This window comes from Heterocephalus glaber, unplaced genomic scaffold (genome assembly GCF_053883595.1).
Source record: "Heterocephalus glaber isolate CG9 unplaced genomic scaffold, H.glaber_assembly_v1.0 deba00000331, whole genome shotgun sequence".
Lineage (NCBI taxonomy): Eukaryota > Metazoa > Chordata > Mammalia > Rodentia > Bathyergidae > Heterocephalus > Heterocephalus glaber.
This window is the reverse complement of record NW_028258142.1, coordinates 28,253,401-28,269,881: the sequence shown is the minus strand read 5'-3', so window position 1 is coordinate 28,269,881 and position 16,481 is coordinate 28,253,401. Positions and strand designations below refer to the sequence as shown.

Genomic DNA, 16,481 nt, shown 5'->3' with positions numbered 1-16,481 from the left:
CACCAGAGAAACTATTCAGTATTTACACTTGTGTCCTATTTATTTCACTTAGGAGTATGGCCTCAACGTGCATCCATTTAGCTATAAATGTCTCTAGTTTCTCATTGTTTATGGCTGAGTAGTTCTCCCTTTTATAAAAAATTCACATCTTCTTTATCCAGTCACCAGATATGGGCAATTGGGCTGTTTCCAAGTTTAGCTATTACAAACTGTGCCACTATAAACATGGGTACATAGATAATGTGAAATAGGAAATTAAGGCCCAAAATGGAAGGGGAAGTGGAAGGGGTAGGGGAAAGGAAAGGAATAAATATGAGAAAAGGAGAAAATGGAAACAAAGTCTTTGTTTAAATAGGGGTGGAGGGGTGGAAGGGAGGGCAGGAGAATGGGGAAAAAATAAGAACCAAGATACATTATGTAAAGGTACAAGATCCCAATGATAAATATCATCATATTGTATACCTAAAATGTACCAATAAACTTAATGAATTTTAAAAAAAGAAATCCCAGCCTGAATTTAACATGAATAGCATATAAGTCAACAGAACTTTCTTTTTCAAAGGACTCAGATGAAGAGCATGACAGTAATTGGGACAATGCATGTTATTGTACTCATTTTTTTTTTTTTTACCATTTTAGAGTCCTAGTTAGAATACAGTCATAATTAAATTTGACCTGATAAATATTATCTCAGAGGACAAAGTTGTGAAGATAAAATAGATAGTGACATACAGAGGCTTTGGACCAATTTATATAAATTATTGACATTATCCCAACACAATTTTCTGCATCACTTAATAATGTTTTAAGTATTTCATGTTAATCAAATGGAATGTACAAAGCACCTGAAATGCTTTTAGATTCTCTACTGGAATAACAAATTATTATATGGGCTGACTACAATGAATCAGTAACCTACCTCAAGAGGCATGGGTGGTAGAAGGCACACTTAATCTGTTTCCTGTGCTATAGAAAAGTGGTGGTAAATATGTCATTGACTTTAGCCCTGGATTCTGCAAGCAAACCTGCAAAGGCTTCTGAAAACCCAATTAAAATTCTGCTAATGGCTTAAGATTTCAGAAAGGGGCGTTTTCCAATTAGATATGCAAGTGAGGTCCCTGAGTGATAAAACTCCAATTACACCTCACCCTTACAAAGCATGCTGCATCAACAAAAGCATCTTAAAATTTGAGTTCCTAAACCTCATGTACAATGACATTTCATACAGCTCCCCTTAGAGTGACAGAAATACAGACGTTTCTTGGCTCTCTCTACACTTGCTGGGCTCATCTTTCAAAGTTCTGTAATAGAATAATGGCTTATTGTCAAGATATTCAAGCCGCTTGCAAATAAATTTAGACCCTGCTAATCATTTACTTTCCCTTTTGGCTTGCCAGTCTTTTAAGAAATGTAGTTTTGGCATTCAAATAAAGAAAAACAAAGCTATAGTTCATGTTTACTCTTATGGTTGAAAGCCCTTAATTAAAATGTAGAAACTGAAGAGGCTTCCTAAATTATCTTCTGAAGGCAGGTAGAATCAAAACTAATGCATGGTGGTAGAGTAGTATTTTACTTTTAGAATGCATTCCATTTGAGATTATGGTTCACCTTCTTACCACTGAAAAAATTTTCAACTTCTAAAAGAATATAGCTTGTGTGAATGACAGTTACGAAAGTCACTTCAGCTTACTTACTTCTTATCATTGTTAGCTCCAGTTTCCTTTTGTTGTCAGTTCTGCCTGTAACTTGCAAAATTAGTTTTGTAAATTTGATTTCAAAACCTAAAAGCCCTTAAAATATGATCTTATTGACCTAAACCTTTGAAAACAAAGTTAAACCTGACATATTTTAATACTTTGGTACATCATTATTAATGAAAATTCAGTCTTATAAATTTTATGAAGATTCTGCATGTATTAAGCATTCTGGAAGACTTGACATATGCTCTACAGGGGGTACATCAGACAAAAGGCCAAAATCTATCCTCTATTTCAGAAAAAGTGTTTATTTTTTTTAGAATCCAGTAGCATTTTAACTAACCAAAATAAGGTATATGTAAGTTCTTTAAATGTTTCTGTGAAATGATCCTTCTCAGATTGGTAAACTATTAGAAGACACTCAACAATATACTCAAAGGGAAATATCCAGAAATAAAGTTTCCAGCTGTCTCTCAGATGGAAGATAAATGCAGCTACCTGCATTTCCAGGATCTAGAACAGTGATTCCAAGAGGCTGTGCTCACCTCTCATCCATTCATTATACTTTCCTGCAGGATTTTAAGGATTTTGAAACCCGACGATCTGGAACTGACTTTTTCAGTGATTAGGGCTTTGTGACTAATTAAGTCATTTAAACTCTTTGGATTTCATATTTCATCTGAATTTAGAAAGTATTCAACTAGACCCAGTTTTCTTAATCTAAGCACTGTTGACATTGGGGGCAGGACAGTTTTTGTTGTGGTGGTGGTGGTGACTGCCGTGAGCATTGTAGGATATTTAGCTCCCTTGTCCCATGTTGTAACAACTTCAAATGTCTCTAGATAGTGCCACATTTCCTTTGCTGGAGAGTGCTTTATTCCCAGTTGAAAATCACTGAGCTACATCACTGTCTCCTAAAGGTTGTTTAACGGACATGAATTCCATGAAAAGCTCTTAGGAAAACAAACAAAAAAACAAAATAAAAATAAAAACCCCTACCAATGATACATAAGCATTGGGAGCCTGGTTTGGCACAAGCACGTGTGTGTGTGTGTGTGTGTGTGTGTATGCGTGCGTGCACGCGAACGAGCATACACCCTTATGTATAGTACTGAGGATTGAACTCAGGGCCTTCTCACTGAGTTACACACCCAGATCTCTTTCTATTTTGTTTTATTTTGAGACAGGGTCTCTCTAAATCTCTGAGTTGCCTTTGTAATCCTCCTGGCTCTTTTTCTCAGACTGCTGGGATTATAGATGTGTGCCACCACGCCTAGCCTGGTTTGGCCCTTTATTCCTCTTTGGTCAGGCCCTTCTCTTATACTTGAACTATAAGGTCTTTGTCCTGAGAGAGCTTTTCTACTTGCACTTACATTCTTGATTTTGATTTGCCTTCAAATCCCACCTGCATGCCAACTCCCAAATTTATATTCCAAGTGCAGTCTTTCTAGCTACTTCTTTAACACTTATCACCACTCCACTCTGTGTTCAAGGCTGAATGTTGGCTCTTCTCTTTCTGAGCCTTCTCTTTCACCTTGCCACACCACACTCACAAAAGGTTATGGCTTTAACCTACGCATACCTCTCCCTTTCTGTCCTCTACTGTATCCAGCCTGCATTTTTCTCATTTCTTTTCAAACTATACTGTGTAACTGTCCACTTTTCTTCATTGTAGTGCCAACCATCTCAGTTCAAAACATTATGATCTGTCATCCCTAGAACTTCAACAGCCTCTTTGCTGGTCTCTCTGCTTCCATCACCAACCTTTCCACAGGGCAGCCAGGGAGGTCTAAAAGCAAATTAAGTCTGTCACTGGCTGGCTGAGAACCTTCAGTGCTCTGTGATTGCATTTAGAGTAACTGAATGGTATCTCTAGAGCTTTGTATGACAGGGTCCTGCTTCTCTCTCCAGCCTCATTCCAGACACATAGTTCCCTTGTGATGGACCTGAGTTCCCTTGTGATGGACCAGGAACTAGCTTGTAATACTTCATGATTCAGCTGGCCACCTCCATAATGAACCTTTTCATAACTCTCAAAAGCAGCCATGTCCTCAAGTTATATCTGTCTGTAAACCCCTCCACATTTAAAAAAGCCACTTATAATTGTAATTTTATAATTAAAATTTGAATTTGTTTAATATTAATCTTTTCCAGTGAATTTTAATATCCATGTCAACAATTATGCCTTTCTTTATCAAAACATGTCTTCAGCATCTAACTGGACCTTCAGTACGTATTTATGGAATAATTGAGCATATTCTCTACTATCCTTGAGACAAGAAATACTTTTTCCAATATAATTGACTAAAGATAAAAATTTTCTTGAACACTGATGAAAGTTTTATTTTAGGAAACACTTGGCTTGACTCTGATTTTTTTCCTACTGATTGCCTATAGCACCAATTTTAGGGGGAAATTCTTTGAAATGATCAAGGCCATATGCTTTTATGTTCAAATTCAAAGAATCGTAAAATTATTAAGACATATTTGAGCTCAAAGTGTTTTAATAACAAAAGTGTCAGAAAAGTCTGTAATTTTAAGAAAGATGTTCAGTACCCAACTAGAAAGTTCCACTGGATTATATTTTGGGAGGCTGAGGCAGGAGGATCACAGGCTCCAGCCAGTCTGTGTAACTGAATGGCTTAGCAAGACCGTGTGTCAAAATTAAAAATTTTAAAATGGGCTGGGGATTTAGGTCAGTGAGAAGACCTCAGTAGCACAAGAGAGAGAGAGAGAGGGAGACACAGAGAAAGAGAAAGTTAATTTGTTTCACCGGATCTATTCCTTTCTTCACAACTGAATTTATCATTCACGCATTCACACTGTTCACCTGACCAGTGATCTTATGCAACTATTAGGGCACAGCCATTATGGCCAAGTGACAAGATGCTCAAGATAGGAACCAGGGCTTCCATATTCATTACCTGGTTTGTTTTCTGTGTAATTAAGTACTCAGTGCTGCTCTGATCTATAATAAGCTTGCTATAGTCTTTACAAGGAAAAAGTATCATAATAAATGTAACATATTTTGAAATCCTGCAGTATTTTAGAAAATTTAAAGATCTTATTTCACTAAGCCAATTTTCTAATCTTTACTTTAAATTTAAAACTATCACATTATTATTTATTTTTGCTTTTATTCATTTTAGTAGAAAAGAAGGTAAAATATTTTACTGTGATTGAACATCATGAAAATTTATATGCCTATGAGACTGTAAAAACCTTGACCCCCTTCTCCCTGATTTCTGTGGAGGATGCATAGGTCTTCATACTCAGGCAGTGGGTACCCACACTTATTGCTGACACTGACAACAAGCACATCATTAAGATAACACAGTGTATTTTTTCTGTCAATTTGGAAAATCCCACAGGATGAGAGACCGAGCCGCATTATGTTAAGCCATGTCATAATGTCCCCTGAGGGCCACCTCTGTGCTGGGGCTTGAGGCCAGTGCTTTCTCACAGAATATTCACAGCACCCACAAGTCTTCACATTTCCCCATGCAACTTCTCCACTGCAGCCAGAAAAGTGGTAAATGTCCTTTGGACTCAGATTGTCCTAAGTGCACTGATCTAGGTTTGCAAACTCTGAGGTTTCTTCATATTTGGATCAATCTTTTGAAAAATTGAAATGTAGACTGCATGAGCCCTCACCCTCTGCAGATTCTGTATTTGTGAATTCAACTCTGCTAAAGCTTGTTTTTAACCTAAAAATCAATATAGTGCTTTCCTGGTTATTCACGGACAAGTGCAAAGTGGCAAAAATTTTGATTTGCCCCAAGGCTGCTGTGGCCAGCAGAGATGGAACAGGCAGCTCTTTGTCTGCTTGCTTGAGCCTTAGATTGAATGAATGTTCTTTTTGTGGTATATTGAGTGCTATCTTTTTGTTTTTTACTTCCTATTGGTGATTTTAATGTTCAAAATGACCCCACAATAGTGTTGAAGTGGCTTCTAGTCTTTCTAAGCATAGAGGGATATTAAGTACCATACAGAAAAAATATGAGTGTTTTGTTCAGACATGAGTTTATACCATAGTGCTGTTGACTAGAAATTCAATGTTAATGAATCAACATTATATATTTTTTTAAAACTGTTTTTAAAATATACATCATATAAGGCTCTGTACATTGCATGGCTGATAAAAAAATATGTAACCAGAGGCCTACAGAAACATAACCTGGCTTTTTATTTAGAGGCACTAGTTAGTTGAGTATCGCTAGTTCAGTGTTCACAGTAACTTTACAGAACACAGCTATTCAAAGCAACAACTAGGCCACCCCTGCTCTTGACTTTAACTTTCCATTCAATGTCAGCTATTCTGCACATTCAGTGTCTGATTTGAGAGTAGGAAATTAATGAACGACCTTATATACCAAGTTTTAAACTAACGGGAACTTTTATGAGAAATAATAAAGGCCTGGAATCAAAGCTTACTAATGAGTCCTAATGCATCTTAACTCTCTAAAGAAAATGACCTCCGTATAATCTCACTAGAGCTCAAGAGGATCCAGTCATTATTTCCTGACTTGAAATATGATGCCTTCTTGTGTGGAAAGACATTTGAATAATTCTGGCTTACTGGGTTTTTAAAACTGTTCATAAGTTATACTATTATGTATGATTCAAACTGAGTTTGTTTTACCAGTTTAGTTTAAATCATGCTAATAAATAACCTGAGGTTCCAAACTATCTTCTTTATAAGCTATCACATGAGAAGTTAGTTTATTCCAATTAATTATTTTATTAAGCACAGACAGGGTATATTGAAATCTTACTGTAAAAGAACTTTACTAACAACGAGTAAATCTATGATACAGAAAGTTCTGACCTGGCCCTATTCCTTTATGGTAAATGTAAAAATTACTTCAAGAAAAGCTTATTTTTCTCATTTATAACCAGAATCTTTTTAACAGAAAGTACTATTTAACTACTTTTGATGAATCCCTCCCTCTGAGATTCAAGATATATCATCTCCCTAACCTGAACTTGATATGCTTGTCATTTTCTAGAGCCACCCATTGGACAGATGCACCCTCCACATGGCAGTGTCACACCTCAGAAGAATAGCAACCTCCTTGTGATCATTGTGGTCACTGTTGGTGTCATCACAGTGCTTGCTATAGTGATCGTGGCAGTTATTTGCAGCCGGCGCTCTTCAGCTCAACAGAGAAAGTAAGCATCAGGTGACTCCTAAGAAGAAAAGGAAGTCCCCATCTGTTTGAATTGTATTTTTGATGTCTTTCTTCCTGTGTTCTTTCATAATTAACCGATCCTGTTCCTTATCTCTGGACCCTGACAAGCCTTGCTTTTTATCTGTTTCAGGCCTGTAACTAAGTAATGGATAGACTTGCAGATTTAACAACAGCATCCCTGGAGATCCACTTGCATTTCTGTTTGTTTTTACTTCTCAGGGCCAGATTGCTCTTTTCAGGCAAGGGCAGGGATTCTTTAAGTAACATTCAGAAGATGTGTTCATGCTCCTGGCCCTCTCTGCAGTCATGTGTAGGCAGTTGGAGATAGTGTTCCTCTGTAAGTACTTATTTATCACTTTTGACAGGGAGACTATAGGCACTTAATCTGCTTTTTGAATGGATGACTAAATACAGATTTCCAAATTTAATGTCATTACAGTCCTATAGAGTGCTTATCTTGGAGGCAGTAGTAAAGAGATTCTGGAGATTTGAAAGCGTTCATATTTCCTGTGGTTGTCAGATATTAAAACTGTTGAATTTAAAAATATTTTCATATCACATATCTTCATGTTTAAGCATATCCAGAAGATGGTATATCAAAATACAAAGTTTAGAATGACAATATGGCTTTTATGTTTTACATGGCTCATCCCCTTACACAAACATCTATGACCAGCAGGTTTGTCCTATATTAGCAGGTTCTTGAAGTCAGCAATAATCTCCTGGCCATTCTTTGCCTCTGTGAACTTCCAGTCCTTTTCAAATATGTTGATATTTTTCAGCAATACTCCCTAACTGTGTTGACTATTTTTTGCCTCAGGCATGGTGCTAGCATGGGCCCAGAGTTGGCTGGTTTGACAACTATGGACTATACTAATTGTTAGATGAAGATTCTCTAGCAAGCAATATCCTTTTATTGTTAATTGCTCAGAATTCCTCTTTTTTGTTTTTACAAATACAGTAACTCTACTTGTTGATCTCTCACGAATTTCCCAACACTCAAGTGAAGTTTTTAGAAACAGAATGAAGGAAGATATACATACTGAAGTGACAGAAAGGGTCAGAGGCAATCCTTGTGTTTATCTCTGTGGCAAGGAAAGTTTTATATGGAGCTGCCTTTTTGAGATTGCACTACTTTGAATCTGTTAGTAGCTGGTGTGCTGATCCATTGTACACAGATGAGAAGCCTAACAGAATGAGCTCTGTGAGCCCAGCATCTTCAGTAAGCAGTCTGGGAAGACAGGGTAACTCACAGCACTTCTGGAGTGTTGGGTCCTAATAAAGGTTCAGGAAAAAAAGAACTAATTGAGTGAGTGTCTTGGTCTGTTTTCTGTTGCTATAACAAAATAACCAAGGGTGGATAATTTATAAAGAATGGAGCTTCTTTGGGCTCAGAGTTCTGGAATTTCAAGAACATAGTACCTACATATACAGGGCTTCTCCTGAGGGCCACTTGCTGCTACATACCTGGTAAAAGGACAGAAAATCAAGTGGACACGTGTGGAACAGAGATAATATGGCACAAGAGGAAGCATGAGATGAGAGGTAGCCTCATTGTGAAACAAGCTACTCTAAAGATAATAAACACAGTCCCATGAGAGTAAAAACTCATTCCTGCAGTTAAAGCATTAGTCCTACATAAAAACCTCACCACCTCTCAACACTTATGTTGGAGACCAGGCCTCAAAATGAGGTTTGATGGGGATAAACCATATTCAAACCAATGCAAGATACTGAACAGATTCTTGGTCCAGTATTCCTAGGAAAGAAATGTATAAAGGCAGAACGATGAACCATCAAGCACCAGGTCTCTGAAATGGATCTCAGAAGGGTGCACATACAAAGAAGAGGGAGGAAGCATCCAAACTACATTTTGTCAAGCCCAGCCGGGGCAATTTAGCAACTCAATGAGGCCAGTCTCAGAATAATTTTTTTTTTAAAAGGCTGGATCTATAGCTCAATGCAAAGGCCAGAGGAATGGAGGGACATTTGACCACTTTACAATTGGTGCTAAAACACTGGTGTGTTCACTAAACTAACCAAATTTACTATACCATCTTCTAAGAATTTTTTGCCCCCCTCACTGTCATTACTGTGACAAAAATGTTATAAACAGTTATATAAACTGATGAATTAGATTATTGGACAAATTTTGTTTCTCTACAAGTTCCCAATGTTGAAAGTGAAATGCTGAGAAACTCACCACTCATTTTTCAATCCTTTGATAAGCCCTTTAGTAAAAGCTTAAAGGTTTTAGTCTTAGATAGATTCTAAACCCCGAGTATAACTTGTTTTTTAAAATTAAGGCATGAAGGAAAGAAGAAGTGATTCCATGTGTGATGAAAGATCCAAAGAAAGTGCATTTCTAGCTCACTTTCTTTTTTTTACACTAGCCCAAAGTTTCTTAATATTAACTTGGGGCACTTTGGCACTTTCACATCTCTCCTCCATGGCAGATCTATTGGCCTTCACCCTTCTCCCTTTGTTTGCATATGTTAACAGAAACAAAGAGAAAATTCCATCAAGCCATTGCTGAGTTGTAATTGAGTTTTTCTTGATTTCATTGAGGACCCCCCTAGCAGACCCCCATGATTGTTGAATCCTTTAGAACAAATTGAGTGAAATAGATGAAAGCAAAATCAGTACCAATCTGAAATAGAAATAAGGCTCTTTACAGAGCTTTCTGAAAATAGGGACTTTAATGTAAGTAATAAAGAGAAGTAGGAAACGCATTCAGGGCTTCTTTAATATCTCTCTGTCTGAGTCTGTTGACAAATGTGAATTTTTTTCTGTGCTATTTGTTGGTGAGCTTGAATTGCATCCAAGTGGACTGAAACATTTGTATGCCCTATCAGTAATACCTTATTCTAGTTAGTATCATATAAATCTTACAATTTTTAAAATTTGTACATATATTTAATAATTATGCAGTCTACTTGATTAAAAGTCTAGTAAGTAAGATTTAATTTTTTATCATATAAAATAACTAGCAAAAGTTGGAACCTAAGTTCCAGTTCTGGCTCTACTACTACTTTATTTAAACTAATTATGCCACCTAAGGGAAGAACTTTAATCCCTGGATTTCAGTTTTTTCAAATATAATGAGAATTAAGAGTAAACATTTTATATCATCTCCTTTATCTTTAAAACCTAGAAGCCCTCCTCCTCAGAATACTACTAAACTATAGAATCATACTATGTCATTTAGATTTAAAATAATACAAAATAAAAATAAAATTTAGCATTTATTTTTAGTTATGTATTACAACATTTTACCTACTTTGAAAAAACTCCTCTTACATATTTTCAATTAGTAAATTTATAGTGGATTAGTATAAGAAGAATTATGTTTTATGAAAACAAATTGATGGGATTTTCTGTGCTCTTTAATAAAGTAATAAGATTTTCCTGGTGAACATAAAGGTCACATGTTATGTTAAGTTAGAATAAATGTAGAGATAAACAAAAATATTTGACATTGAACAGATCTTAAAAATTCAGAAAACATGGTTATTACATTTAGAAAGCAGTTTTAAGGTAGATAATTTACAGGCTTTTCAGATAAAATGATATTTGAATATGTAAGTAAAACATAAGGTTCAGTTGATAAAAATCCCTTAATCTTTCTATTTGATTTGTCATGTGTACAGCAAGTTTTAAAGATCAGTTCACATTCAAAATTTGACAGAAATAATTATTTTCAATACAAAAGATCAAATCTTTACAATCTCAAATGAAATCCTCAGTATTTTAACTCTAGGTTACTTTCACTGATTTTCAGTTTTTTAACATTTTAATTATTTTTTTAGTATTTATGTCACAGGGCTTTTAACTGGCAACTACTTAGGACTTTGATATATCTTAATTCCACCTCAGAAAATAAAGATTTATTTGAGTAACAATAATTTTCCCTGAGTTAATAATGTAGGATTTTATTTTTAATATTTATTAAAATAAAAATAATATAGAGAATGGAGAAAGAAGAGAAAATATTTCTACATCCCAATCTATCTTTTACTAGTGGATTATAATCCTTTCTGTACATTCCTTTTTGACCTCCTGAAGCCCTTCTCCCATGCCTGGCAGGGCTCAGCGTTTCTGCCTCAGTCTTCATAATGTTTTAGGCAGATCCTTGACCGCTGGATTAGTACAGAACTATTTATTTGTCTGCCTCTTATAAACAACTTGAGCAGGTCATAGCTAAGTACATAGAGAGAACTTAACCATCTATCACAATGTCTCAAAAGAATCTATGATAACAATATTTTAGAACATCAGTGGACATAGTCTTGAATATAATAGACAGTTTACCAATGTTGCTTTTAACTCATACACAATTCCAACATACTGATTAAAAGCAAAAAGGATATTCCTTTTAGAGTAATAGTTTTTATGCAAAGTAAGGAAAAGGTAGACCAATAAACAACCAATGAAGAAGTTTTTAAAAACTCAGTAGTGAGAAGCTCTTTTTTTATACAAGTAATCACTGAATGCTTAGCATGTGACTGGCATCATACAAAAAAATAAATCTTGTTAACGTTAACTTTTGAACTAAAAATACTTCTGCAGTTCCCCACTGACTTCTTGGTATTATTCCAGATGTTGCTGTTGGAAGCAAGGCCTCCTCTGATTTGGTCCCTTTTGTTCTCACTCTTACTTCCTTCCATATTCCAGTGCATACTCCTTACTCCAACACTTCAGAAATTCCCACAAGCCAGGCCATTTTAGTTCATTTATTAAGGTCCCAATTCCCACCCAGATTGTCACTTGCAGTACATATATTTATTGACACATAGTCAAAATTCCATACATGTTCAATGAAAAATACTCATGAATAAGTAGTGTAAAATGATGGATAATTTTGAGCAAGTGAAGGAAATGGTTTTCTCTAGCATGGCTGGCACTTCTGAATTATCACAGAAGAGTCAGTTCAGTAAGATACTCAGCTTTCAGTACCCAGGTGATAGGTTAGAGAGATGAAGGATATGATTTAGATTGTTTGGGGTTTTTATTAGTACATATTTGTATTACATAATGTTTACATTCCTTGTAGGGAGTTGGTATATGTACATTTTAATTCCATTTTTTCATCCCCTTTCCCTTCCTTCCCTCCATCCACCTCTTGATCCCATTCCTTTTTTGTATGTTTTGCAATACAAATGCATTCCTTGTGTGGAGTTGGTACATGTACCTAACACATTTCCATGCTAATTTCCAAAGTGGTTCTATGATTACATTGACTTAAAGTGGTTAGGAAGGCTTCCTGAAAAAGAGAGTCTTGAAAGGAACTTTAATTCATAATGGGATTGCAAAGGCATTCTGGAAAGAAGTTAAATAGAGCGACAATAATATTAAAAATACAGGAAACAAGTATACAATTATACAATAAAATCTTTGCCATAGAATGAAAAGAAGGACTTGGAGGATTGTTTACCTTTTTTTCAAGAATGTATGGGATAGGAACTGATACTCCTACATTAAAACCATTTTTGGAAAAACAGAAATTACTGGCACCTGTGAGAAAGCATTTGATATTATCAGGAGTTAAATGCGTGAAATCATCTTCATATATTAGAAATACAAGCTTTAAAATAAAATAAAACCAAATAAGTCACTGGATAGTGGTCTTCAAACTTTACGTTCACCTGGAGGACTGCTCAAACACAAATTTCTTCCCATCCCCCATCTCCACATTTCTCATTTAATAGCTCTGGGATGGAAACTGAGACAGTGTGTTCTTGATAAGTTCCTAGGTGTTACTGATGCCTCCCATCCAGGGGCCATATTTTGGGAACCGCTGTACTGGGGCATCTTCATACACATTTTGAAGTTTCTAATGGTGAAGCAGAAGAACTGAACAGTGCTGTGCGGAGCAGTCATTATGTGAGAGAACCAGCAGATGGGAAGAAGGTCAAGGTGACAGCTGTGCCTGTAAGGTTTTAGGACAAATTTCAGACACTTTAGTTATGAATACTTGTTGGTTTTATTACACAACTGCTACAGAGGCCTGGAGGTGGGAGTCTCTCCAAGGGCAAAGATTTCTTTTTTGAAAAGAGAGATCATAGGGAAAAAAGTATTTAGATGGATATTGATAGAATATATACCCAAAAGGAAATGAAGTCCATTTGGAGATGTTTAGATTCTTTACTGACAGCAGGATGGGTAGGTAGTTTCTTAGCTGAGGTCTTGCTCTGATTAAAATCCATCAGAAAAATGCTCATGCATTCTCTCAGAAATAATCATTTTTTCCCAGATAAGTTCATGAATCACAAACATATAAAGCTTCTCCCTCATCCCAGGTTTGAAACTTTATTTGAAATAGAAGACAGGAATGCTGGGTCCTGGAGCAGTAGTGGAGAAATTAATGAATAGGCCATGCATGAATGAATAAATGAATGAATGAATAAGGTATGCATGTAAGCATGGAGAAACCAGAATTCATAAGTAAATATTGGCTTCAAAAATTATTTGCTACATTTTTTTCTGTAGCCTATTTAAATACTGAGTTATCCTCAAAAGTCTCACTGTGTTGCCCTGGTTATGGGAATTGACACTTCTCTGTAGGTTGTTACATAGATGCTGGGGTTGTTAATTAGTACTTTGATCTTGTAGAAAGACAGATAACAAGGTAAAGCCACTAAATTTGAGAATAAGATTAAATTCTTCTATAATGCTACCAGGGATAAATTACATAAAAACTTTGTGTGAGTTGAAGATCTGTTCAAGAAGATGGATGAAGTGTAAGGAAATGAAGCAGGGAATGATTGGTTAGCAGTGTTATGTGAAAACACGCAAAAATTATCTAGGAGTTATTTTAGACCACTGTCTAGAGACAGTGAAGATTTGCTGGCAGGATATCAGCAAAACACAGGTATTGGGGGAAATATTACAGCAGAAAACAAACATTGTTTCTCTAATAACTACAAAATAGATATTAAGTGGAGAGTTTCCTGATCTCATCAGTTTGCTTTAAGAAACATGAAAAAGAACATTGGGAAAACTCAGCAAATTGTGTCACCAAACATTTATTAATTACCAAACATTTGCAAAGTTTGTTATTCAACAATTAGAAAAGCAAAGTCATTTATCCAGTGGCTACTAAGTATAGCTTGTTTGAATCATTTGGCAACCATAGAAAGCCACCACTGTAACAAATGAAGAATGTGGGAATGAGATGCTTCTCCAAGGGTCTGTCAAAACTAGAGATTAACGGTTTGCATTTTGTTTTAGGAGAAGCATTATTTTATGAACAAAAACTGCAGTTATAAGGGGAGATTATAAAACAGTGGATGAGGGACCAAAAACTATTTCTGAAAAAGACTAAATAATACAATTGTTTAAGACTTTCAAGCTCTACACCCTCCATCATGACTATACAATGTTGCCACTGAAGTGCAAAAACAAAGTTGGCCATGTTCTAGTGAAACTTTATTTACAAAAACGGGGGGGGGTGGGGGGTGGGTGGGGGGGTGGACTTAGCTCAGTGTTCCCCTGCCTACCTCCCAAGTGCAAGGTTCCCAGTTCGATCCTTGGTACCAAAAACAAAAAACAAAAAACAAAAAACAAAAACGCCGTGGGAAGATTTGGCCTGCAAGCCATAGTTCTATGGCTCCCTACTATAGGGTGGCTAGCATAACCATCATGCTTCTTAATGCAGAGAGCTGTTAAATTTTACTAGCCCCCAAATGAAAGCATCACTGAAAAAAGTAAAATTTTGGTTGCTAGTCCTTAAGCAAACAAGAGACACTTGAAGCAGATTTGTAAAGGATGGATCCTTCTCTTCACTTTTCAATGGACAAGTCTCATTGTGGTTGAATCTAGGCACTTACTGACTCGAAGGCAGAAGTGTTTTATTCACCTAAGAATGTCCTCATGCAGTCTTTTATTTTCAAATAACAAGTGTCCCACTTACACATAAAATTGCACAGCTGAAGTATAGACTTTCTTCTAAGCCCCAATCTTAGCTGTTGGCTCAAATTCTGGCCTTTTTATTTCAGTCTGCTCTTTCAAAGTAACTCCTTCATTTATCTCCTAAACAGATGTTGCAGTCAGGTACCTTATGCCTAGCTCCACAGATTGGCATATGGCTCCATCTAACCCACTGTCACCTTGTGCATGAATCTGCAGCTTGTGAAGCTGGAATAAGAAGCTTTCTGGCAGGCAGCCGAGGCCCTGGGGATTCAGCACTGCATCTCCTATAATGTGGTGAAGCTCCAAGGGAGAGGAGGAAAGGCAGCCAAGACAAGGCTGCCAATTTTGGGATTTCACGGATCTCCTGTGGGAGTCCTTTTGTTTCCATCCCTGTATCCAACTTGAATTGACTGAGGAAGGAAAAGAAGCACTACTGAATAGAGGTGTTTACATTTCCCTTCTAACTTTGTTCCATAGGAAACGGGCCACTCACAGTGTGGGCAAAAGGAAGGGCAGCCAGAAGGACCTCCGACCCCCTGATCTTTGGATCCATCATGAAGAAATGGAGATGAAAAATATTGAGAAGCCATCAGGCACTGACCCTGCAGGAAGGGACTCCCCCATCCAAAGTTGCCAAGACCTCACGCCAGTCAGTCACAGCCAGTCAGAAACCCAACTGGGGAGTAAAAGCACTTCTCATTCTGGTAATTATCAACCCACTGACATCAGGGAAGAACCCCACCATCCAATTTTCTATTCCTTCTGTTATGGAGATAACCTCCCATTAACTTGCATGCTTTTAATAATTTCAATAATCTGATATAAATTTGGTTGATTAACCAGTTACATATATTATTCTCTGTCATCCTATTGCCTGTCTTTTATAACTTAGATAATTATTGAAAGTTCTAAAAGATTAGGAACAGTACAGTTTGGAAATATTGAAATGAGAAGCCAAAATAAATTGATTGCTTTTACAAAATCTTCAACAAAAGTTTTGTCAAGACAATCAAGCTTGAAGCTTCTTGTACACATTTCTTCCAGGTTTCAATCTCTATAGATAATTAGAAGTTTATTCTCAATATTTTGTTGATTCTTTTTTTAAAAAAACTCAGATCAAGGCCACTTAAAGTATGAAAAAATAAAGTATTCTGTTATTGGTCCTTCATTACTATGGCCATCAACTGTAATAATCAGGCAGTCGCTTTATGTGATCACTAATTTGATAGTTTAAAAGTTGTCGATATGCAAAAGGATCTGAAAGAAAAAGCATCTTGTCCAATGAATTGGTTCAGAGCAGCCAGTATCCAGGAATCACTAAGAATTCTTCCAAAATGGTTATGTTTCACTTTCTGTTGCTCATATTATCTAAGTGCTTATAGGAAGTAGAATATCACTCAAGTATCACCAAACACTTGATCGACTCCTGTTATGATTATAGAATGAGTAGTTGCTCTTTTTAAACTAAATTAGGATATTTTAATTATTTGAATGTGTAGCTGTTTTAATGGGCTTTGTCAGTTCTAAATTGCATAAAAAAGGAATTTAATTGCTAATTTTCAGCCATGGGTTGTTGAATATTCCTTTCCTAGCCTTTAAATAGTATCTCTAGCAGATCCTGTAACTTTCCTATCATTTTACTCATTAAAGGGCAGTCTAATCATATTGAAAACACTAATCT

The 16,481-nt window shown here is 36.2% G+C and overlaps 1 protein-coding gene across 8 annotated transcripts in view; it reads left to right on the top strand.

Moving 5' to 3' along the window:
- Window positions 1–16,481, top strand: part of Dcc (DCC netrin 1 receptor) — a 1,202,110-nt gene that overhangs the window by 1,122,876 nt on the left and 62,753 nt on the right. For all 8 annotated transcript variants that reach the window (XM_004855173.3, XM_021236635.2, XM_021236638.2 and 5 more), the window contains 2 exons: window positions 6,707–6,869; window positions 15,278–15,504. In XM_004855173.3, coding sequence (XP_004855230.1) covers window positions 6,707–6,869; window positions 15,278–15,504 — 390 coding nt within the window. The remainder of the gene's footprint in view (window positions 1–6,706; window positions 6,870–15,277; window positions 15,505–16,481) is intronic.